Consider the following 27,105-nt stretch of genomic DNA (forward strand, 5'->3'; position numbering starts at 1 on the left):
AGATCGACTTTGTGATAGACTTAGCTCCAGGCACTACGCCTATTGCTAGGGCACCATATAGGATGGCACCAGTGGAGATGCGCGAGCTGAGGGATCAGATTCAGCAGCTACTCAGCCAGGGTTTCATTCGCAGGAGTACTTTACCCTGGGGAGCACCGGTTTTATTTGTGAAGAAGAAGGATGGTTCGCTCCGCTTGTGTATAGATTACAGGGAGTTGAACAAGGTTACTATTCGTAACAAGTATCCTTTGCCCAGGATTGATGACTTGTTTGATCAGTTGAAGGGAGCTACTTATTTCTCTAAGATTGATCTGCGGTCTGGATATCATCAACTTCGGGTTCGGGAGCAGGATGTCCCGAGGACAGCGTTTCTCACTAGATATGGATCTTATGAGTTTCGGGTGATGCCGTTCGGGTTGACTAATGCACCAGCGGTTTTCATGGATTTAATGAATAGAGTCTTCAGAGCTTACTTGGATCAATTTGTCATTGTCTTCATAGATGACATTTTGATTTACTCGAGGTCAGAGGACGATCATGCTAGACATCTTCGGATAGTCTTACAGACGCTTCGTGAGCATCAGTTGTATGCCAAGTTTGAGAAGTGTGAATTTTGGCAGCGGGAAGTGAAATTTCTGGGTCACGTGGTGTCAGAAAGGGGAATAGCGGTGGATCCAGCCAAGGTTTCAGCGGTGGTTGAGTGGGGACAGCCTACATCACCTACCGAGATTCGGAGTTTTCTCGGTTTGGCAGGTTATTATAGAAGGTTCATCCAGGGGTTCTCAAAGATAGCGGGACCACTCACTCATCTGACTAAGAAGGGTGTACAGTTCGTGTGGGATGAACATTGTCAAAAAGCTTTTGATGAACTGAAGACTAAGGTGACTTCTGCACCGGTTTTGTCTACCCCACAGAGCGGGATTGAGTATCTTGTCTACACAGATGCTTCTTTCCAGGGTCTGGGATGTGTCTTGATGCAGGAGAAGCGACCAATTTCGTATGGATCTCGGAAACTTAAGCCTCATGAGCTTAATTATCCAACACATGATTTGGAGTTGGCAGCGGTGGTCTTTGCCTTACGTATTTGGAGGCATTATCTGTCGGGTGAATCCTTCAGATTATTTAGTGATCACAAGAGTCTGCAGTACTTGTTCACTCAACGAGAACTGAATATGAGACAGCGCCGATGGTTGGAGTTTGTGAAAGATTATCATTTCTCTATCCAGTATCATCCAGGGAAAGCGAATGTGGTGGCAGATGCACTCAGTCGTCGACCTGTTGGTAGTCTTTCCACTCTGTTCATTACTGAGTGGAATGCGTTGAAGAGGGTGGATGAATTGTCGGATACTTTCTTGGATTCCATGGTAGTTACACCTTCTATCATTCACAAAGTTTTAAAGGCACAACTCACGGATCAGCAGTGCATTGATAAAGTTGCAGAGATAGCTTCCGGAGAGGTTCCATTCTACTATGTTGGGGCTGATGGAGGTTTGAGGTACAAGGGACGGTTAGTGGTACCTTCTGCTGATGAGTTGAGGAAGGATGTGATGACTGAGACTCACCACTCTGAGTTTTCGGTTCATCCTGGAGGTGACAAAATGTATCAGGATATGAAGCGGCAGTTTTGGTGGGCAGGTATGAAGAGGGACATTGCTCTATTTGTCTCACGATGTAGTACTTGTCAGATGGTCAAGATTGATCATCAGAGGCCGCCAGGAGCTCTACAGCCACTGCCGATACCGGAGTGGAAATGGGAGAGCATTTCTATGGATTTTGTAGAGGGATTACCTAACTCGTTTAAGAATCACAATTCCATTTGGGTCATCGTTGATAGGTTGACTAAATCTGCTCATTTTTTGCCTATTCGCACTGATTACACTTCGGAACAGTTGGCGAAACTTTACATTACAGAGATTGTGAAGTTGCATGGCATTCCGTTATCTATTATATCGGATAGGGATTCGAGCTTTGTATCAGGGTTTTGGAAGAGTTTTCAGCAGGCTTTGGGTACAGAGTTGCATCTTAGCACTGCTTATCATCCTCAAACTGATGGACAGACCGAGAGGGTTAATCAGATACTGGAGGATATGCTTCGTTCTTGTGTCCTTGACTTTAAGGGCCATTGGGAGGAGTATTTGTCACTTGTGGAGTTCGCATATAACAATAGTTTTCAGAAGACTATTGGTATGGCACCGTTTGAGGCATTATATGGACGACCATGTAGATCTCCTGTTTGTTGGATGGAGGTTGGCGAGAGTCGTTTTTTGGGTCCTGAGTTCATTAAGGATACTTCTGAGAAGATTGCTCTTATTAGGGATCGCATGCGCACTGCCCAGAGTAGGCAGAAGAGTTATGCGGATCGTCGTACTCGTGTTTTGGAGTTTCAGGTTGGGGATCAGGTTCTACTCCAAGTGTCTCCTATGAAAGGTTTAATGCGCTTTGGAAAGAAAGGGAAGTTATCACCACGGTTTGTGGGTCCATTCATGATTACCGATCGCGTGGGAGCTGTAGCTTATCGGTTGGCACTTCCGGATCATTTGGATCGCATCCACAACGTGTTTCATGTTTCCATGTTGCGGAAATTTCTGCGTGATGAGGATAGGTATCAGCACATAGATGTAGGTGAGATTGAGTTGCAACCGGATGCAACTTATGTGGAGCCACCGTGTCGCATTATAGACCGTAAGGATCATGTTCTTCGCAATAAAGTCATATCGTTAGTGCGTGTCCAGTGGAGTCACCATAATGAGGCTGAGTCTACTTGGGAGCAAGAGGATGTCGTTCGCTCACAGTTTCCAGATATAATGGAAGAAGGTAAGGGCGAATTCCGAGGACGGAATTCCTTTTGTTAGGGGGGAAGAATGTAATACCCCTGATTTTAAAAGGATAGTCTCGGTATTTTTAAAAAAAATTATTTTAATTGCATTTAATTATTTAGTTGATTTCTTGGCTAATTGTTTACTTGTTTAATTGATTTAATTATTTGTTAAATATGTTAATTGATTTAATTGTTTAAATAAAATTGTGTGTGATGATGTGTATTTATTTAGGAATTTAATTGTTTTATTTTAATATTTTTAGGGAATTGGATATGGATAGTAGTAATGGACCAACTAATTGGGCTCCATGGACTACTTGGATAAGGGGTTTAATGGGTACGGATAATTACCCATGTATATGTATATTTAATAAATAAATATATATATATATATATATATATATATATATATATATATATATATATATATATATATAAGGAAAGTCATATATATTTATATATTACATATAAAAAGGATTACACATAGATTATACGTACCATATATTTTAGTTACCTTTTTAGTATTTAGATTTTATTTTATTTTTATTATTAGTTTGGCTTGGATTGGAAAAAGGATTAGTGTTATTTTATTTGACTATAAATATATAATTATAGGGTTGTGAAAGAGGTTAGAAAATATATTACGTACTATATTTTAGAGAGAGAAAGAAGGAAGATGAAGGAAGAGAAAAGGAAGAAGGAGGTTAGGGTTTTTTATCTAATCCCTAAAGACAAGTTTTAATTCTTCTCTTCTCCTTTGATTCATACCTTATGCATGCTAGATTAATTCTAGGTTCTTTAAATAAATTAATTGAATCTAATTATATGAATTTATGTGGAAATTTCAGTTCATCTGTTTTAATAATGGGTTTGTATTAAATTTCATATTTTAATAAATTAAATTTGCATGAGTTGTATTATATTATGTGTTCTAATCATGAGTTGTAATATATATTATGGGGTGTTAGTCTGAAACAGTTTTATATTTTTTTGTGAAATCATAATTGTATTTTTCTTCATGTGCGTGGAACGAGGAATGACTTGTAGGATTAACATGAACCAAATTAGCATAAACCCATTTATGACCATGTACGAAATCTGGGAGTGTTTTATTCAATGCTGGGATTTAAACATGAATCCATTATTGTGAGGGAAATCAGAAGATTGTATGTATATGTATAGGCACGCTGAACGAGACAACTTTGTTTCCACGAATCAATTTTAGGAATAAGATGTGTGATGAATTCAAAACTAACTTTTCAGTGTAAAAGGTGCACGCCGAACGAGGCTTTAAGAATGCATTATATAGTTAAATTTGTAATTTAAATTTAGTTTCTTCCTAAGGCATACACAGTTGGTAGGAATAATCTTGTGTACATAAAAAAAAAAACAATAGTAATAATAATTAGTTATGCATTAAATATTTTTTAAATATTATTTTGATTAATGCTAGGATATTAAATTGATAATTGTTATTTTTGATTGATGAATCTAAATTTAAATATTTATTTAATTTAAATAGATTCATTAAGAGTTGGAATGCATGATTTAAGTTTACATGCTAAGTATGGAATTTGATTAAACTTTAAAAAAAAAAAAATTTAATTAATTAAATATTGTTGGATTACATTATTTTAATCAATTGTTTAGATTTAAATTAATTTAATCAGAACATGGAGATGTACAATTTAATTGAGATGTATGTTAATTTCTTGTGATGTAAATTAAATGCATGCTACTTAGAATTGATATTTTTGCTCAAGTAAATGCAAAGGATGTGTATATGATTTATATCATATTTATTTTGATTGTTAGATGTAAATAACATTTATATTGTCCCTGGATTGGAAATTTTTATTTGATTATGGTATAGATTAATGCACCATTATGGGATGGGGGCATATTAGGGACGGATTAACTTACGAGTTAAGTCCTACCTATTTTTAATAAGGGAACGGATTAACCATAGTGTTAAGTCCTACTTATTCGTGTCAGGTCAACGGAATAGTTGGATGACATAGTATTGAAATAATAATTGGATAGTTTATTTTTTATGGTTGGATAGGACGGATTTTAAATATATAATTATACACCATGATATGAGCTTAAGTCTCAGGATTAGTGGTTAGGGTGCGTATATTGCCAGGGATGTGTAGCTAGATATAGCGTAATTGTGTACCCTGGTAGGTCTAGGTACTCATGCCCACTATATGTGCGTTTTGCATGTTGCCTACTATTCAGGTTGAGACAACTCTATAGTCTAGTGAGGTTCCTTTAGTGTGTGTATATATCTATATATGGACTATTTAGTTATTGTTGAATTAATTAGGATGTGTACGTGTATCGGGTCTCTATTTGGGATGTAGTAGATTAGAACTTGTATGTGGGCCTGACCCACCATTATTTTTCAGGTATTCGTCAGTTCCAGTCTTAGAGATTGTTCGTGCCGAGCAAAGACAGTCATTCATTCTTCCGACTCTACGTAGGACTCTTCTTCATTAGTAACTTATTATTTTTTTCGATTCAGTTATGTCAGTTAGGATATTATTAGGGGTCCACAGTATGGATTCCCGAGTTGTAGTTTAATTAATTACTGGTATCAGAAGATTGGAGGATTTTTATTATGGGATTTTAATCATTATTTATTTGAGGATTTTTAAATAAGAATTTATTATTTAGTTTTCCTTTCAGCTTATCTGTTTATTTTTAATTCATCTTGTATTCCAATGCTTGTTTAAATATTAATTGTTTGATATCCCTTGTATTCTGTGCTCGGACTTGATCACCCGTGGCTCTAGAATCGAGGGGTATCACAATAATGGATACACACACATGTTCTGGTCTTTGAAGTTCTTGGTTAAAGATGATAACATGGGCTGAATGCATATTATTTTACAGGTTTTATGTTTTTTCTTTTAAAAATCTTTGTAATGACCTTTATCCTAGTTAGACATAATATTATCCATTTTTGGCCTCATTGGACAGTTTACTCTGTCTATTAAAAGAGCTATTATCCCCGGCACCTTGTATCAGAACCTGACTCAGCCAGAAGTGTGGTCAACGAGGACGTTGGCCCCAAAGGGGGTGATTGTGGCGACCTTGTGGGAGGGTGTGTGTGAGCATGTGCAGGTGACACCAGTAGACTATCACACTGGGCAACTTATAGGTGCACAATCCCACATCGTCTGGGTGTGGATGGAACAAGTACTATATGTAGATTTAACACTATTCTGTGACACACCGCATTTTAAAACCGTCATGGCCATGAACCCATCAGAACTCCTAGAATAGGTGACCCCTGGAAGTTTCTAATTCAAAAAGATAAAAACGGACAATATTGTGTCTAAGTAGAATGATGATAGTTGCAATCTTATAACAAATTTTATATTACTGAAAATGCATTCTATCACTGTTAAACACAATCCATAGCAAAAAAATGGAAAAAGGTTGCCAAATAGACACTTAAACAAGTAATAAACTACACTAGAGGATTTGGCAAGTCAAGTAAATTAAAATTTCTCCATTTATACAACATAAGGTTACCGATCAACAACCATATATGACGTGTCTTTAATCTGCAGAGAGTCCCAGTCCACCCCCAGAAAGGAAGAAGTAACAATAAGGTCGCACTTAAATCTTTTCCAGCCCAAGATTGCCTTACTTTATCTCTAATCCATGATACTAAAAAAAATGCCAATGAACATATCAAACATTGGAACAAAATCCATCGGCTGTAGCACTCGCACAAATTATTATCATCATTCTTCACTTCACACTTGTAGCAAAATTTGGTCCCACATCTATATATCATAATATTAAAATTAAAAATAAAAAATCAATTAGATTTGCTTCGCATCTTAATAATTTTCTTTTACTTGTAACAAATGTGGCATTGATTAAGTAGTTTTATACAACTCTTTTATAGGGCGGAAGGGGCGTGAACGGTAACCTTTTTTGAGAGTTAAAAATCAGAAAATAGTACAAAATTTTGTTTTGTTAAAAGTTGTAATACCCCTAATTTTAAAAGGATAGTCCTGGCATTTATTTAATTGTTTAATCTTTTATTTAAATTATTTTAATTGTGTGTTTCTTCCATGGTTATTTAAATTTATTTTTTTTTGTTTTAATTAATTGATTAAATTGTTTGGTTTTCTTTTATTACATTGTTTTAAATTAAATTATTTTATGATGTTTTATTTGACTTAATTGATAATGGGCTTTATTTAATTAAATTGGTTTAAAGTAGGATTGTGTTTTCTGTGTATTCACGTTTTAGCCGACACAGGTTTTAATTAACTTCTATGCGCCGGTTAGGATTTAGTTAGGGCTTGAATTAATTTAGGGTTTGGTAAAACTCTATAAATATATGGGTATACGTCTGCCTAGGGTTTTTGATAAACCCTACTCACCACCTTCAATAACAGAGTCACATAATAGAGTCATTCAGAGAGTTGTGAGGGCAGAGAAACAGAGAGGGAGCTTGTGTGGTTTACTGAAAGAAACTTTAGGAGATTAAGGGAGGGATTCAAGGAGGAGTTCTGGTCCTAACTAAGAGTGGTAGAGGTTGATAACAACAAGTTGACATTGCCGGAATTTATAGAGACGGTGAATTATAGTTTCAAATTTGAAACTGCAGGCAAGTCTCTGTTCTTCTCTCTTCCGTTAATTCGTGTTCTGTGCATGCCTAGTTAGACTCCAGGAATTAATCAAACATTAAAACAGATTCAACGAATGTTATAATTCATCTTGTATGCATGTTGAATCAGTATTTTGTTTCTATTGAGTTAATCTGTTTGATGTTGCTTAAAAGTTTTAACAGAAATCTTGTTGCTGATTATTTTTGCACTTGTGTTAAATTCCTGTTATGATTGGATATCTATATTTTAGTATTAGTTTGAGATATTTAAATGAACCCTATAATAAGTTCTTAAAACAGTAATGAAGATCACCAAATAAATCTGTTGTGGGTTGCTTAAAGTTTCAGACTAAGGTTTTGTAATCGTTGCTTTTAAACCTATGTTTTATGCATGCTATCATTGAATATCAGTGGTTTAATATGTACCTAGGACTGAGATTGAACCTAGAATCAGAATTAAAACACGTTACAGAGGCTCTGGTAATCACCGGAATTGGAGAAGACGAAGCTGGAACGGGCAACGGCGGCTAGGGGAAAAGTGAGCAGGCTCTCAAATATCTTAGAGCCGGCTCCAAACTTATTTGGAGGCGGCTCCAAGTGTCTTTGAGCCGGCTCTAAGTGGTTTAGAGCCGGCTCCAAAAGAAAAATAGAGCAGGCTCCAAATTTTAGAGCCTGCTCAATCTTAAAACGCACAGAATTGAAGTTTTAGGGACTTTTGGCTGAAATTGGTTTTTCTAAAATTATTTAAAGGCTACTGGATGTTGTAATTTAATGTTTAAGACTTGTAAAAATATTGGGAAACATGATTACAAGTAGGAATTGAGGATGGGATTAATCTAAGATTAAACAGTGAACCCGTGGGTGGATGATTTGAAAATTAATTTTTGTTGTCTACTATTTTTGGAACTTTATTTCTCTGCATGATGTGGATTTATAAATCATGTTTTGCAGCTGTGTTATAAGCATACTGTGGTATTGTTATATGTATGCTTAGTTGGGATCAACTGGTGTTAAAATCTGTTTTACATTGCATCAGTTATGGTACTGTTTGGAGAGGTAGACTGTGTAACTCTACTTTATCAATTTAACGGACTGTAATTGGGATTCTAAATCTTATATTGAATGCATAAGTTGGTTATATACATGTTAAACTATATTTATGCTAATTCTGGAGTATGGTTGATAAATACTTATTCCTGTTTTTGTCAACTTCGTTAACTGGAGGATTGAATGTACCGGTATGGGACGGTGACATACTAGGTATGGACTTGTTCAAACACTGAGTTCTACCTAACTTGGATTAAGGTATGGATTAATCATATAGGTTAAGTCCATCACCTACTTGTGTCATATCAATTGAGAATTGAATGACCTACTATGGTTTCAGGATGAATTTGTTATACATATATCAGACCACTACATAGATGGATGGTATTTTGTATTAGGAGGAGTACGAACTTTATATATATATTATATGGTGCCGTGGTATGAGCTTGAGTCTCATGACCATGGTTAGGGTGCGTATATTGCCTAAGATGGATAACTGGACATAGGTGTTGTTCCCTGGTAGGTCTAGGAACTCATGCCCACCTTCGGGTGCGTATTCGCATGTTGCCTTCTATTCAGGCTGAAACAGACCTACTGGACTAGCGAGCGTCCTATAGTGTATACTATATACATATATGGACTACTCTAGATATTATTGAGTCTTCCTAGGATGTATCTGCGTATCGGATTACTGTTTGGATTGTAGTAGATCAGGACTTGCATGTGGGCCTGACTCACTTCTTTATTTTTCAGGTGCTCGTCAGTTCCAGGGTTAGAGTTTGGACGTGCAGAGCAGATACAGCTATTCACTCCTTCGATTATGTAGGAATTTTCTCTATATTAGCTTTGGATTTTGTTTTTATTATTTCAGTATCGTTTGGAGAATTTAAATAAGGGGTCCAATGGATGGATTCCCGAGTTGTAAACTGATGGAGTTTTGGAGTTTGGGTTTAATGGATTTTAATAATTATAATATTTTGCGGATTCTGTTTTTAGTTCTTTTCAGCTTTAATTTCATTTCTTAATTCATTTTGTATTCCGTGTTCATTATAAATACTTTAATTGTTTGATATTCCCTCAGACTCGGGCCTGGGCCTGATCAACCCGTGTCTCGAATCCGAGGGGTATCACAAAAGTTTTGAAAATTATTTTATGAAAACTCGATTAAATATGTATATATATTGGCTCAAGTATAGAAAATACTCCTAAAATATGCTTACAGTGCCTATCACACCTCTCACGTACAAAAAACACCTCTAAAGTTTCAATTTGGTGCAAATAGGTCCCTCTAATAAATTTAAACCCTAAATTGACTAAATTACCCTTAAGAAACCATTTTATAAATATATAAAAATAAATAATTTTGTAAAATTACCGTAAATGACACTATTGGAGTATGCCCCTCTCGTGCAAAAAATACCCCTAAAATTTTAATATGGTGCAAATAGGTCCCTCTGACAAATTTAAATCCTAAGTTGACTATATTACCCGTCCTAAATAGGGACGGCGACGGGGACGGGTTTGGGCGGGTGTACAAGCCCCCGCCCCAGTAACCGTTTAGAAACTCCGCCCCCGTCCCCGCCCAAAACCGCAAAAACGAAGGGACTTTCCACCCCATCCCCGCCCCCATTTAACATTTTTACCCCCGCGGATACCCGCCCCGCCCCGTTTGAGACCAAATTTTCTCCTTCATTTAATTTTTTTATCAACTAAAATTTATATAATTATTGAAAAGATTCATTAAAAAATGGGTAATAAATAGTTACTTCAACATTAAAAACATTCTATAATAGCAATTTCATAAAAAATAACAAACCAAAACCAAAAAAGCCAAATTACATTGTTTCAAATTGGCTTCCAAAAGAGTTTTAATAATAATAATAATAATAATAATAATAATAAGATAGTTCATTACATAGTGGCAAAAAGTAATGAGAAAATTCAAATTTCAAAGCAATCTTCTCATAAATTTCTTCACGAGTCTCCATAGTTGCACAATTTCTTCAACATGGGTAGGCGCCGCTGAGAGTAATGATGTGAATGAGAGAGTTAAGAAAACCTACGGTTTCTAATAGGAAATAATAAATATATATAATAATCAAATAAGGGTAGTTGTGATACCCCTCGGATCCGAGACACGGGTTGATCAGGCCTAGGCCCAAACCCGAGGGATGTCAAATAATTAATATGTAACCGAACACAGAATACAAGATAAAATAAGAATTAAAAATAATAAGCTGAAAGAATCTAGAAATAAAATCCTTTATAATTAAATACTTAAAACCTGATAATCCAAAACTCCATAAGTTTACAACTCGGGAATCCATCTATTGGACCCCTTATTAAAAATCACCAAAAGATACTGAAAAACCATAAATATAAAATCCAAAACTAACATAGAGAAGATTCCTACATAATCGGAGGAATGAATAGCTGTATCTGCTTTGCACGTCCAAACTCTAACCCTGGAACTGACGAGCACCTGAAAAATAAAGAAGTGGGTCAGGCCCACATGCAAGTCCTGATCTACTACAATCCAAACAGTAATCCGATACGCAGATACATTCTAGGAAGACTCAACAATATCTAGAATAGTCCATATATGTATATAATACACACTATAGGACGCTCACTAGTCCAAAAAGGATTGTCTCAGCCTGAATAGAGATACAATGCAAATCGCACATACTGTGGTCATGTGTATCTAGACCTACCAGGGAACAACACCTCTGTCCAGCTATCCATCCTAGGCGATATAAGCACCCTAACCATGGTCATGAGACTCAAGCTCATACTACGGCACCATACAATATATATATAAAGTCCGTACTCCTCCTAATACAAAATACCATCCATCTGTGTAGTGGTCTGATATATGTATAACCAAACCATCCTGAAACCAAAGTAGGTCATTCAATTCTCAATTGATATGACACAAGTAGGTGATGGACTTAACCTATATGATTAATCCATACCTTAATCCATGTTGGATAGGACTTAGTATTTAATCTAGTCCATATCTAGTATGTCACCGTCCCATACCGGTGCATACCATCCTCCAGTTAATACGGTTGATAATACAGTATTAAATAGTCATCAACCAATCCCAAAGCAAGCACATATACAGTTCAACATATATATAACCAATTTATGCATCCAATATAAGAATTTGAATCCCAATTACAGTCCATTAGTATGGCAAAGTAAAACTGTACACTTAACTCCTCCGAACAGTGTCATAATAGATACAATTGATAACAGATTTAATCATCAGTTAATCCCCACTAAGCATGCATATTATTAAACAACAGTATGCTTATAACCCAGCTACAAAACATGATTTATAATTCCAAGACATGCAGAGAAACCAACTTACTAAAACAATGAGCACTTACCAATTTATGTTTAACCTTACTCCATACAGGTTTACTTTGAAACCTAAACTAATTCCATCTAAAATTCCTGGTTATAAGCTTGCTTCCCAATTCATATATAAGTCTTTAAGTAGTGTATTACATCATTCAGTAGCCTTGAAACAGTTTCAGAAACTCAGTCTCAGCCAAACAGTCCATTCCAACTCAGTATGCGCAAAAACTAAAGAGAGAGAAGGCTCTGAAACTTGGAGAGCCTTCTCCATTAAAGGGGAGTCGGCTCCCCACCCTTGGGAGCCGGCTCTAGGCTGTTGAGAGCCGGCTCTCAACCCCAGAGAGCCGGCTCTAGCTTTGTGGGAGGCGGTTCCCTCCTTTTGAGAGCCGTCTCTCACACCCTTAAGAGCCGTTTCCCCTGTATTGCTTGTCTTCTCCGACCCCGGTGGTTTCCAGACATTGAATACAGTTATATTACATGTATTAAGGTTCCATCCTCATCCCAGATTGATCACAAGGTAGAATTATACAACTTAGAATTTAATTAAACATCAACTTTTAAAGCAACGATAACAAGGTTCAACACTGAACTGTTAAAACAACTGAAACTGGATTTATTCAATGCTTCCATATTCTGATTAAACATGTTTAAAAGATGTAATTAAAACTTAGTTTAATCCCTGGAGTCTTCCTAAGCATGCACAGAACACAAATTAAAGGGATAGAGAAGAACAGAGACTTGCCTTTGAATTTCAGATTTGAAATTCTAATTCACCGTCTCTGTGTGATATGTTTGTGTCCTACACTGTAGTTCCCCACTACCACGCTCCTTCCTCCTTGAGTTGCTTTGCTAATCACCCAAGTTCACTCTGTGTTTCCCTTAAATCTTTCTCTCTGTATTCCCCCTATCTCACTGTATAAGTGAATATGGTGAATAGGGTTTTATTTGTAACCCTAAACCAACGTATAACAACATATATATAGACACTACAGAAACCCTAAGTCCATAAAGATATAACTCGGCCCATAGATAAACCTAGGTGATAATCAACGTCGGCTACCTATGTAAATTTAAACCTAACTTATAAACCTAACTTACGATAAGCAAGTAAATTCAAAAATGAAAACAATTAATTAATAACAATTCTATCAGGTAATTAAATCAAATAATACAATTTAAAGAAAATTAAAGCCAAATAAATAATTAAAACAATTAACTCAAATAATCACAATTAATGTAAATAATTCAAATAATTAATTAAATCAAACAAAACAAGTAAACCAAATAATTAATTCAAATAATACAAATAAGTCAAGTAAGTTAAATAATTAAAAAGTCAATTAAAATATAAATTAAATACCAGGACTATCCTTTGAAATTAGGGGTATTACATTCTTCCCCCCTAACAAAAGGAATTCCGTCCTCGGAATTCGCTCTTACTTTCTTCCAATATTTCAGGAAATTGCGAGCGAATGACATCCTCCCGTTCCCAAGTGGACTCAGCCTCATTGTGATGACTCCACTGAACACGTACCAAAGGAATATAGTCAACAATACGACATGGTGGCTCCAAATAAGTTGCATCCGGCTGCAACTCAATCTCCCCAACTTCGATATGCTGATATCGACCCTCATCGCGTTAAAATTTTCTCAACATGGAAACATGAAACACGTTGTGAACGCGATCCAAGTTATCCGGAAGTGCCAACCGATAAGCCACAGCTCCCACTCGATCCGTAATCATGAATGGACCGACAAACCGCGGAGACAACTTCCCTTTCTTCCCAAAGCGCATAACACCTTTCATAGGCAACACTTTGAGTAGAACCTGATATCCAACTCGAAACTCCAAAGCACGAGTACGCCAATCAGCATAACTCTTCTGTCTACTCTGAGCAGTACGCATGTGATCCTTAATAAGAGCAATCTTTTCAGAGGTATCCCTGATGAACTCAGGACCCAAGAATCGATTCTCTCCAACCTCCATCCAACAAACAGGTGATCGACACGGTCGACCGTACAATGCCTCAAATGGTGCCATACCAATAGTCTTCTGGAAACTATTGTTATAAGCAAACTCCACAAGTGGCAAATATTCCTCCCAGTGGCCCTTGAAATCCAGAACACACGACCGAAGCATATCTTCCATAATCTGATTCACCCTCTCAGTCTGTCCGTCAGTCTGAGGATGATAAGCAGTACTAAGGTGTAACTCCGTACCTAAAGCCTGTTAAAAACTCTTCCAAAATCCAGATACAAAGCTCGAATCCCTGTCCGATATAATAGACAATGGAATGCCATGTAGCTTCACAATCTCTAAAATGTAAAGCCTCGCCAACTGTTTCGAAGTGTAGTCAGTGCAAATAGGCAAGAAATGAGCTGACTTGGTCAACCTATCCATAATGACCCATATGGAATTATGCCCCTTGAAAGAATTTGGCAACCCTTCCACATAATCCATAGATATGCTCTCCCATTTCCACTTCGGAATTGGTAGTGACTGTAGAGCTCCTGGCAGCCTCTGATGATCAATCTTAACCATCTGACAAGTACTACATTGAGAAACAAAAAGTGCAATGTCCCTCTTCATACCTGCCCACCAAAACTGCCTCTTCATATCCTGATACATCTTATCGCCTCCTGGATGAACAGAGAACTCAGAGTGATGAGTCTCAGTCATCACATCCTTTCTCAAATTATCAGCAGAAGGTACCACTAACCGTCCCTTGTACCTTAAACCTCCATCAGCCCCAACATAGTAGAATGCAACCTCTCCGGAAACTATCTCTGCAACCTTGTCAATGCACTGCTGATCCGTGAGTTGTGCTTGTAAAACCTTGCGAATGATGGAAGGTGTAACCACCATGCAAGCCATAAAAGCATCCGATAACTCATCCACACTCTTCAAAGCATTCCACTCAGTAATGAATAGAGCAGAAAGACTACCAACAGGTCGGCGACTGAGTGCATCCGCCACCACATTCACTTTCCCTGGATGGTACTGTATAGAAAAATGATAGTCTTTTACAAACTCCAACCACCTGCGCTATTTCATATTCAGCTCCCGCTGAGTGAACAAGTACTACAGACTCTTGTAATCATTGAATAATCTGAAGGACTCACCCAACAGATAATGCCTCCAAATACGCAAGGCAAAGACCACTGCTGCCAACTCCAAATCATGTGTTGGATAATTAAGCTCATGAGGCTTAAGTTTCCGAGATCCATAAGAAATCGGTTGCTCCTCCTGCATCAATACACATCCAAGACCCTGCAACGAAGCATCCGTGTAAATAAAATACTCTATCCCGCTCTGCGGAGTAACCAAAACCGGTGCAGAAGTCAGCTTCCTTTTCAGCTCATCAAAAGCTCGCTGACAGTGTTCATCCCACACGAACTGTACACCCTTCTTGGTCAGATGAGTGAGTGGTCCTGCTATCTTGGAAAACCCCTGGATGAATCTCCTGTAATATCCTGCCAGACCGAGAAAACTCTGAATCTCAGTAGGTGATGTAAGCTGTCCCCACTCAACCACCGCTGAAACCTTGGCCGGATCCACTGCTATCCTCTTTTCTGACACCACGTGACCCAGAAATTTCACCTCCCGCTGCCAATAATACACACTTCTCGAACTTGGCATATAACTGGTGCTCACAAAGCGTCTGCAAGACTATGCGAAGATGTCTAGCATGATCGTCTGCCAACCGAGAATAGATCAAGATATCATCAATAAAGACAATAACAAACTGATCCAAATAAGCCCAGAAGACTTTATTCATTAAGTCCATGAATACTGCAGGTGCATTAGTCGTCCCAAACGGCATAACACGAAACTCATAAGAACCATATCTCGTGAGAAAAGCTGTCTTAGGAACATCCTGCTCCCTAAACCTCAGCTGATGATACCCAGAACGCAGATCAATCTTGGAGAAGTATGTGGCTTCCCTTAACTGATCAAACAAGTCATCAATCTTGGGCAAAGGATACTTGTTACGAATCGTAACCTTGTTCAACTCCCTGTAATCTATACACAGACGAAGCGAACTATCCTTCTTCTTCACAAACAAAACCGGTGCTCCCCAAGGTGATGTACTCCTACGAATAAAACCCTGGCTGAGTAACTGCTGAATTTGATCCCTCAGCTCTCTCATCTCCACCGGTGCCATCCTATAGGGTGCCCTAGCAATAGGCGCAGTGCCTAGAGCTAAGTCTATCACAAATTCAATCTCTCGACTAGGTGGCAACCCTGGAATCTCCTGAAATACATCCGGGAAATCCTGTACCATCGGTATGTTATCCAATGACACAATAATCCTCTTCTCATTTTCCTCCTCCACATGGAACAAATAGGTGCTACCGCCCCCTTACGTGGCATAGCTACTACATACATATCCTGACCAGGTATGGTAAAAATAATAGATCTATCAAAACAATCAACTTGGGCATAGTAGTGAGACAACCAATCCATCCCAAGTATCACATCATAAGTGTGCATGTCCAGGACCAATAGATTGGCTAGAAATCTGAGTCTGCCAATATCTAGTGTCACAGGCCCATCACTCTCATGTATAATAGCTGTATCACCCAATGGTGTAGAAATACCCTGAGGTCTAGTGCATACCCTCGTCATCATCCCAGATAAAGCAACAAAAGTCCTAACTACAAATGAGTGTGTAGCGCCTGTATCAAATAAAACACGTCCATGCAAACCATGAATAGGAAACTTACCCTCAATAGTCTGAGGTGCCTGCACATCCTGTGGCATGGGGTTATACACCCTGCCATAGTGCAACTGCTGTGGTGCCTGTCCCTGAGTCTGCGGCGGTGCCGGTAAAGCCAAATGTATCTGTCCCTGAATCCGTGGAACCTGTGGAGCTGGGAGAGGCACTGGCGCCCTCTGTCCCTACTGCACATACTGTCCCTGTCCCTGTCCTGCTTTAGGACACTGCCTGGTGGTATGACCATACTCTCCACAAGTGTAACAACTACCATGGAAAGTACCAAATGGCCTCCTCTGTCGGTTAGCCTGTGGCTGACCCTGTCCTGCCTGCGGTCCCCCATTCTGTTGACGCTGAATAGGTACCACATCCTTGGAAGCATCTGAACCACCCTTGTGCTTCTTCCAAGGCTGCTGTCCTTGGAATCTGCCCTTGTCGTTCTGTCGGTGTCCATTCCCATTCCTTTTCTCAGTTGACTGGTTAGCATAGTCTCAGTCACCCCGCTTCTTACCCTTGGCCTGTTTAATGTCCACTGTTGACTGGTACTGCTGTAGCGCGGCGTCTACCACCTGAGCATAGGTAGTATAGGCTGGACTACCTGTAATAGCTCTCTTGATAGACCACATCAGCCCCTTGACAAAACTGTTGCGTTTCTTCTCTTCTGTATCCACCTCCTCTGGTGCAAAGAGAGACAAGCGTGTGAACTGCTGCTCATACTCCGCCACTGTCATGTTTCCCTGCTGCAGACTTAGAAACTCGGTCTTCATAGCTGCCCTGATTGCATAGGAAAAATATTTCCCGTCAAAGCGAGCACTGAACTCATCATAAGTCAATGTCATCCTCTCCTCTGAGGTGGTAACTGACTCCCACCACTGTAGTGCATCCCCAACTAGCTTGAAGGTAGTAAGCATTTGCTTCTGCACCTCCGTGCACTGAACCAAACGAAGATGACGCTCAATGTCCTGTTTCTACTAGTGAGCTGCTCTCGCATCGGTGGAGCCTGAGAACACAGGTGGACTCCCCTTTGTGAAAGAGCTCCTAGCCTTTCCCCAAGAATCTGTTTGAACCACTGGTGCTGGTAGTGGTGCCGGCTGTACCTGAGGTTGATTCCGAAGTGCAGCTATTACCCCTGCCTCTATAGCCCGAGCAATAAGGTCATTAAGGTGAGGAGGAAACTTTGGATTTCCTCCCTGATCCCCAGTCTGCTGAACTTCCTCCTGCTTCTCATAAAACTGACCTTCATCCTCCTGACGCTGCCTACGGGCCGCTTCCCTTAGTTGCCGATTGTTCCGTCTGGTTCTTGCGTTAGCCATTCTGTCAACACAGAAAGACAGACATCAGCACGATTAAACCGAACCGTAAAGAATACAATGAATCCTAAACTTAAGCTCTAAACAATAGAGAACGCTACGCGGAAGTCTTATACGATAGAATTCTAGAGACACTTGAACCTGAAGTGCTCTAATACCAACTGTGATACCCCTCGGATCCGAGACACGGGTTGATCAGGCCCAGGCCCAAACCCGAGGGATGTCAAACAATTAATATGTAACCGAACACAGAATACAAGATAAAATAAGAATTAAAAATAATAAGCTAAAAGAATCTAGAAATAAAATCCTTTATAATTAAATACTTAAAACCTGATAATCCAAAACTCCATAAGTTTACAACTCGGGAATCCATCCATTGGACCCCTTATTAAAAATCACCAAAAGATACTGAAAAACCATAAATATAAAATCCAAAACTAACATAGAGAAGATTCCTACATAATCGGAGGAATGAATAACTGTATCTGCTTTGCACGTCCAAACTCTACCCCTGGAACTGACGAGCACTTGAAAAATAAAGAAGTGGGTCAGGCCCACATGCAAGTCCTGATCTACTACAATCCAAACAGTAATCCGATACGCAGATACATTCTAGGAAGACTCAACAATATCTAGAATAGTCCATATATGTATATAGTACACACTATAGGACGCTCACTAGTCCAAAAAGGATTGTCTCAGCCTGAATAGAAATACCATGCAAATCGCACATACTGTGGTCATGTGTATCTAGACCTACCAGGGAACAACACCTCTGTCCAGCTATCCATCCTAGGCGATATACGCACCCTAACCATGGTCATGAGACTCAAGCTCATACCACGGCACCATACAATATATATATAAAGTCCGTACTCCTCCTAATACAAAATACCATCCATCTGTGTAGTGGTCTGATATATGTATAACCAAGCCATCCTGAAACCAAAGTAGGTCATTCAATTCTCAATTGATATGACACAAGTAGGTGATGGACTTAATCCATACCTTAATCCATGTTGGATAGGACTTAGTATTTAATTTAGTTCATATCTAGTATGTCACCGTCCCATACCGGTACATAACATCATCCAGTTAATACGGTTGATAATATAGTATTAAATAGTCATCAACCAATCCCAAAGCAAGCACATATACAGTTCAACATATATATAACCAATTTATGCATCCAATATAAGAATTTGAATCCTAATTACAGTCCATTAGTATGGCAAAGTAAAACTGTACACTTAACTCCTCCGAACAGTGTCATAATAGATACAATTGATAACAGATTTAATCATCAGTTAATCCCCACTAAGCATGCATATTATTAAACAACAGTATGCTTATAACCCAACTACAAAACATGATTTATAATTCCAAGACATGCAGAGAAACCAACTTACTAAAACAATGAGCAATTACCAATTTATGTTTAACCTTACTCCATACAGGTTTACTTTGAAACCTAGACTAATTCCATCCAAAATTCCTGGTTATAAGCTTGCTTCCCAATTCATATATAAGTCTTTAAGTAGTGTATTACATCATTCAGTAGCCTTAAAACAGTTTCAGAAACTCAGTCTCAGCCAAACAGTCCATTCCAACTCAGTATGCGCAAAAACTAAAGAGAGAGAAGGCTCTGAAACTTGGAGAGCCTTCTCCATTAAAGGGGAGCCGGCTCCCCACCCTTGGGAGCCGGCTCTAGGCTGTTGAGAGCCGGCTCTCAACCCCAGAGAGCCGGCTCTAGCTTTGTGGGAGGCGGTTCCCTCCTTTTGAGAGCCGTCTCTCACACCCTTAAGAGCCGTTTCCCCTGTATTGCTTGTCTTCTCCGACCCCGGTGGTTTCCAGACATTGAATACAGTTATATTACATGTATTAAGGTTTCATCCTCATCCCAGATTGATCACAAGGTAGAATTATACAACTTAGAATTTAATTAAACATCAACTTTTAAAGCAACGATAACAAGGTTCAACACTGAACTGTTAAAACAACTGAAACTGGATTTATTCAATGCTTCCATATTCTGATTAAACATGTTTAAAATATGTAATTAAAACTTAGTTTAATCCCTGGAGTCTTCCTAAGCATGCACAGAACACAAATTAAAGGGATAGAGAAGAACAGAGACTTGCCTTTGAATTTCAGATTTGAAATTCTAATTTACCGTCTCTGTGTGATATGTTTGTGTCCTACACTGTAGTTTCCCACTACCACGCTCCTTCCTCCTTGAGTTGCTTTGCTAATCACCCAAGTTCACTCTGTGTTTCCCTTAAATCTTTCTCTCTGTATTCCCCCTATCTCACTGTATAAGTGAATATGGTGAATAGGGTTTTATTTGTAACCCTAAACCAACGTATAACAACATATATATAGACACTACAGAAACCCTAAGTCCATAAAGATATAACTCGGCCCATAGATAAACCTAGGTTATAATCAACGTCGGCTACCCATGTAAATTTAAACCTAACTTATAAACCTAACTTACGATAAGCAAGTAAATTCAAAAATGAAAACAATTAATTAATAACAATTCTATCAGGTAATTAAATCAAATAATACAATTTAAAGAAAATTAAAGCCAAATAAATAATTAAAACAATTAACTCAAATAATCATAATTAATGTAAATAATTCAAATAATTAATTAAATCAAAGAAAACAAGTAAACCAAATAATTAATTCAAATAATACAAATAAGTCAAGTAAGTCAAATAATTAAAAAGTCAATTAAAACATAAATTAAATACCAGGACTATCCTTTTGAAATTAGGGGTATTATAGTAGTTAAGTAATTTTTATATCTAAACAGGGCGAGTCGGGGCGGGGCGACCTCCCTCCGCCCCCGCACCAAACCTGCGCGGGTTTTTGATATATCAAACCATCCCCGCCCAAGTTAGCTAAATGGTCCCCCAAAACTGCCAAAAACGTGCGGGGTGGGGCGGGTAACTGCAGGGGTGGGTCAAATTGACATCCCTATTACTAAATCATTTTATAAAATATATAAAAATAAATAATTTTATAAAATGACCGAAAATGACACTATTAGAGGACGCCGACAATAGACAAGTAAAGATACAAATATAAAATAAAAGTAAAAGTATAAAAATAAGTAAAGATAAAAATAAAAAATAAAAACAAAATGCAAACTAAAGAAAACAAAAAAATTTTCAAACTCCGAAAACCAGTGCACACTGATATTGAGATTTTATTTTATTTTATTTTTTAACAGTGTTGGTACAAAAAAAAAAATTTAATAAAAAAGAGTAAACTGAAATTTCAAAAAATTCAAATCCTTATTATACAAATTCTGAAAGTTTTTGAAAAAAAATGTTTAGAGTTATATATAAAGAAAAAAAATTCAACATATATATATATATAAGGTAATGTGCACATAACATTCTTGTACTATGATATTAGTAGTATATATACTCTCTTGGGCATTTTTTTAAAAGTAAAAGGGCAAAACAGGTATTACAACACTAATTTATGTCAGAGGGGGTATTTTTGCACAATGTGAAAAAATTATGGGTGTTCTTTGCACACTTTTTCAAATAAGGGATAAAAGTGTTATACGGAGTATACTTTAGGGGTGGTTTTTACGCTTGTTCCACATATATGTGTGTGTGTGTTTTTTGAGTGAACAAATTAACCGGGTTCAAAGATGAAACCCTAAATTACTCTAATATTATGTTTGATGACACTAAATTGGATTTTGAAATCGGACAAAATTTAATATAAATTTTGAACTAAATTCTCTTAAATTTCAAGTACAAAGCTGAAACAATACACATTATACATGTAGAGAGAAAGTACCTGCAACAAAGAGTATCGCAACCATAAATACGTGCAACACAATGGCCGCAATGGGGACATCTTTTCCCATTGCTACCCTCCAGAAGCACGCCAAATTGAACATCATTACTATCTCTCAGCTCTAGGCTCTTGTCGCATCGATAGCCAAAGTGCCATGGAATCTTGCAGTGGAAACAAAATAGCCTCTTGCAATTGGGACACTCTGATCTCTCAATAATTCCTCCACACTCGTTCACAACCACAGCCGAGCAATTCGGATTGGGGCAGTAACATCTTTCAAACCCTAGAACCATCGAGTCGCAGAGCATATTGTACCATACTTATCTTTCACGTGTTTAAGGCAATTCAAATAATAATTGTCCATATACCAATGGGCACTAGTCTAAACCAGACAAACTCTCATTCTTAAAAAATAGATTCAGTATTCGAGTCAAATATAATAAGTGTGTACGTGTTTACTTAAACTTTTAAAAAGAAAAATAAAAAATTTACCTTCACACCTTAAGCATGATTCCCCAAATTGCTAAGTAGGAAAAATACCTAACAGTATAACACTAGTTTAGTTAAACACTTCAATGTTCCCGTGTTCTAAATATTTGAACTTTTTATAGAATAATTCACATACTCAATTATGACCATACATTTGTCAAAAAATGAGTCCATCCTATTATTTGGATGACTATGATCATATCACACTTATTCTTGCCCTTAATTCTATTTGTGAGGTTTATGAATTATCCTCCTTTGCTAACGTCTTACAAGATGGTTACTGCAAAAAATAATAATAATAATAATAATAAAAGGGTTAGCTATTTATAGTTGACACTTGAAGATTTTACTGGGCGTGTTTGATCCAGCATTTTAAGAACATGATTGAAATTTTTTATTTAAAAAAATACAAAAATCCGCTTACTTAATATAATGGTGTTACCGTGTTCAACTGCTCCCTATGAGCAAGGACTAGAGAGTAAGTATACTCACTTTTAATTTTAATCTCAGGATTTAATCCTATATCAATTAGTTAATAATATTTTTCTTTTTATATTTTAAGAAACTTACTCTCTCTTTTTTCTTTTCTTTTTTTAACAAAAAAAAAAATGTTTAAGTTAAACTAAATCAATTTACCGTTCCTTCTTTAGAAAAAGAAAAACCTCTCAAACAAATTAATTAAGTCTCATCCTTTCAACCATAGAAGGTTAACAAACAAAATTCACACAAAGTATATTTGGAAAATTTAGGCAACTGATATGAATAAAAGCAATTACATGGAAGGCTTTCGGCCAAACAGCCCAGTGTACTGGGTCATAAAAGAAAGCGATCAAAGGCGTAACAAGGGACAAGCCCAGTCAAAATCAAAACAAATAATCGCAATTGACGACTGATGCACTAATAATGGTATTCATGTCCTTGGTCATTCGAGGTAGAGACTGAAGTTTTATGAGAATGTAATCAAACAAGTATATATTCAATCAACATTACAGACTCCTTATTTATCAAAAATAGAAAAACAGCATAGACTCGTTCTATTCAAGCCAAATAAACATTGTCACACACTTCACAACAACATATACTCAGAAACATGAGTAATGATAGGAGGTTAGACAGTCAGACAAATTTGACTAATTTTACATGAATAGAGGTTGTCGTCAGAAATATTGATGACATTATAATGACATTAGCCCTCACTTGATCACGTAAACCAGCCAGAGTTGTCTGACTTCCAGACTCCAAATCATTATTCTACAAACATAGATCGTCTACTTCTTACATGAATTAAATGAAGTAGTAGGGAGCAATAAACACATTAGCCTTAGTCCCTCTCCCTCCCTTACTCCTGATAAACAGAAACATTTGGCCGTGGTTCAAAATCTTTGACAAATGACTTCTCCTCTTTCAAACCAGCATCATCTTGGTAAACTGAGACATTTGGCCTTGGCTCGAAATTTTTAACAAATGACTTCTCCTCTTTCGAACTAACATGGTAAACTGAGACATTAGGCCTTGGCTCGAAGTCTTTCACGAAAGATTTATCTTCTGTGAGCTTAGTAGCATCATCGCGGTAGACTGTGGCACTTGGTTTTGGTTCAAAGTCTTTAACAAAAGCTGTAAGTTTAGTGTCATCGCGGTAGACTCTGACACTTGGTTGTGGTTCAAAGTCCTTAACAAATGACTCTTCTTTTTCATGACAGTCGACAGTTCTCTGCTTGTTGGAGAGGGGCAAAGCTGAATCCTTAGAGACGAGGCCTTGAATTGTTTCCGGCATTGCCTGGTCTTGCATAACGCTCTGCCAGTATTCACCAAGGTCTTTTCTTGCATCTATAGCCGCGGCAAACTGATCAAGGAGGAAAAAAAAAAATGAATTAGACATTTATACACACACACACACACACATATATATATAATTGATCAGATTAAACCATATTCTAAAGTTGTTCAAGTTCTCCATGTTCATTAATGTGTGACTCAAGACTAGTTGATTAGCCTGAATTCAAGTTGGCTTAGAGGATTTCTTAAAAAAAAAAAAATTGATTAATTTAGTGATAAACAAGAAAAGATATAAACATATATGTGTGTGTATGTATGTGTATATATATATCTGTATATATGAGGTATGCATGTTCTACTTCTGCATAAGAGAAATGGTTACGCTTACGTACCAGAACAAGTGAGAAGAGAATGAAGAAAGCAAAAGATGATTCCATGTCTTAACACTATAGAGAGATACGTACTCTAAACTTGTCAATGCATAGAAGCTCTGTAAACACTTCATATTTATAGTAAATCAGTAGTACACGCTGGTTTTGGACTATGGTCAATAGGAGAAATTATTGGTACCTGACTATACAAATAATATGGCCCCACATCCAACGAGTATTCACAAGAAAAATAATGAATATTTATGGAATGCGACACTATAGTACCCTTGGAATAATCAATATATATATATATATTTTGGATCAATTAATTAGTGTAGATGCTGTCCAATTTTCACAATTTGAATGTTTAAAGAATAAAGTTATAGAGAGTTACTTCACTGATTTTTTCTTTTTTACTGTTACGTTGAAATATTTATTAAATGATTCATAACAACTTTTATTGCAAATTTAAAAATTAGTTTAAAGTTGAAACATCTTTGTAGCTCTGTGCCAACAACTCCTTCAAAATTTTGTGAGACCTATGCCAAATTTTCTAATGCGAGGCCCTTTTGTACATAAAGTTTTATACGATGAAATTAAAAAAAATATATGAGTGTAAAATTTATATTAAAATCAAACGATAAGCACATAAAATATATTAAGGTTGAAAACATACAAAGCAAAAATCGGTCTTGGTGTTTTATAAAAAGCACAAACTAATTTACATTAAAAAATTTTAAAAATATTAAACACTCCTTAGTCACAAAAATCAAAATTTAATTTCGTATCAAAGTAAATGTGACCGTCTTACATTTTGAGATGCAAAATTATAAATTAAAGTTTTCCAATCACGATCATAATTTTGTTGTTTGAACTAAGTTGAGTTAAAGTTTTAATTGTTTGAACTGGACTTAACTATCATGTATCTCAAAACTAATGGTACCCTTGGAATACTCAATAATTTTTTTGATCAATTAAGTGTCGATGCTCTCCAATTTTCACAATTTGAAAGTTTTTATTGAAAGAATTAAACATTATCTAGAGTTACTACACAAAAATTTTCTTAGTATTTAAGTGATTCATTGAAATATTTATTAAATGATTCATAACAACTTTTATTGCAAATTTAAAAATTAGTTTAAAATTGAAGCATCTTTGTAGCTGCCAACAACACCCACTAGATAATATAAAATGATGGTACGAGATCTCATTATAGGAGGCAAAGCTAATCAATTATTTTGTTTTCTAGTATATAATAACAATAATGGCGTGGTCTTGTTCTTGTATTCTTTTATGATATTATTCTTCGAATCTTATTGGAATGCAATCCTTATCCTGCAAAATAAAGCAAGAAACTGCAAGGTTCACGGACCAATAAAATTTGAGATCAAACCCAAAATTATACATGCCTTTTATAATATTTTTTTTTGAATTATTTTTGTTTTTTGATATTTGATAAAGGTTTAGGTTTTTTTTTTTTCTTTAAATGGAGAAAAGTTTTATATAGATATGAAAAATAAAATACAAAAATTCTTAGGGTTATAAAGTTTGATAAAGGTCTAGGTTGATATTGAGTTCGAGTTCGGACGGAGGGTGTAAAATAACTTGTCCAAAATTAATTAATAAGTTATTTTTGTTAAATTTTAATTTATTTTTTTCTTCATAAATATTTTACCACAACTAAAAAATATTTTATAAAAAATATGTTACATTCAAACAAACATAAGCTAAATAAAGAAATAATTAGAACTTCTCACATACGCTCTAACCAATATTAGCATTAAGAGGGGTTTTTTTTTTTTTATTCATGTTAAGCTTTGGGCAACTACCCTAATTTTGTAAAAATGAAGCAGGTTGTCACCTGGTTTTGGTAGAAAAATTGAAAACAATATGCTCGAGTAACTATAGACAAATCTCATCATCTATTTTGATTTCAAGGGTTGTGTACCAAATCTATAATTTTATTCCAAGGTTGTTTTCATCTATTTTGGTGACATTTGTAAGTATGGTTAAATTTAAAGGTTGTGCCTTTAGAGGCATAGCTGTTGGCAAAGATGCGGAATACAAGTCCTTGATGTTTTGCTTTTGAATCGCATTCTTGATTTGAATGATTTGTGTAATGTGTATTGTGAAGTCGATACACGTTCTCTAAACGTAATATTAAAAAAATATATAAAATAAATATAAAAAAAAAGATTCAAAGGCTGCAACATGATGACATTTATGTCATTTCAATCAATGAGAGCAAACTTCCAAATTATAGATTTGGCACAAAAATGCATCAGTAAGTTTTAAAAGCAGTAATTCTCTTGTTTTTTTTTTACTGTGTTTGGTCTAAATAATCATTTTCCTATATATATATTTTTTTTAACAAAGACCAAATTATGATTAGAAGAAACCTACAGTAAAGTTCTATCTGATAATTTTAATTAAAAGTGGTTCTCTATTGAAGTTGTTTTTGTAGGTAGTGAGGAAACGTAACAGTACTTGACAATTGACATGCTTCCAATTGGAAAGCATGAGATGAACATAACAAAGAAATACAAAATAAGAATTATGAGGTAACATAATAATATGTACCCAATTATAAAAGAAAAAAGAAACCTTCTGAAAAAGTTAGGATTAAATGGGACCTCTTGAAGTAGTAGGTCTACATTGAAATGTAGTATTTATTTTTGGTAAAATAGAAATTTTATTTTTTATTTTATTTTTTTATTCCTTGGATTGTCAAAAATCTCCCTGGAAT

The 27,105-nt window shown here is 36.4% G+C and overlaps 1 protein-coding gene across 1 annotated transcript; it reads right to left on the reverse strand.

Annotated features, from left to right (window-relative positions):
• Positions 1 to 23,302: 23,302 nt before the first annotated feature.
• LOC132285838 (organ-specific protein S2-like) lies at positions 23,303 to 24,091 on the reverse strand. The gene has a single exon (XM_059788069.1). It carries the CDS (start codon positions 24,089 to 24,091, stop codon positions 23,552 to 23,554), a length of 540 nt encoding a protein of 179 aa, XP_059644052.1. The 3' UTR covers positions 23,303 to 23,551.
• Positions 24,092 to 27,105: the final 3,014 nt, after the last annotated feature.

The sequence above is a fragment of the Cornus florida genome, unplaced genomic scaffold (genome assembly GCF_030987335.1).
Source record: "Cornus florida cultivar Cherokee Brave unplaced genomic scaffold, ASM3098733v1 CherokeeBrave_3.0.0_Hap2_Chr02, whole genome shotgun sequence".
NCBI lineage: Eukaryota > Viridiplantae > Streptophyta > Magnoliopsida > Cornales > Cornaceae > Cornus > Cornus florida.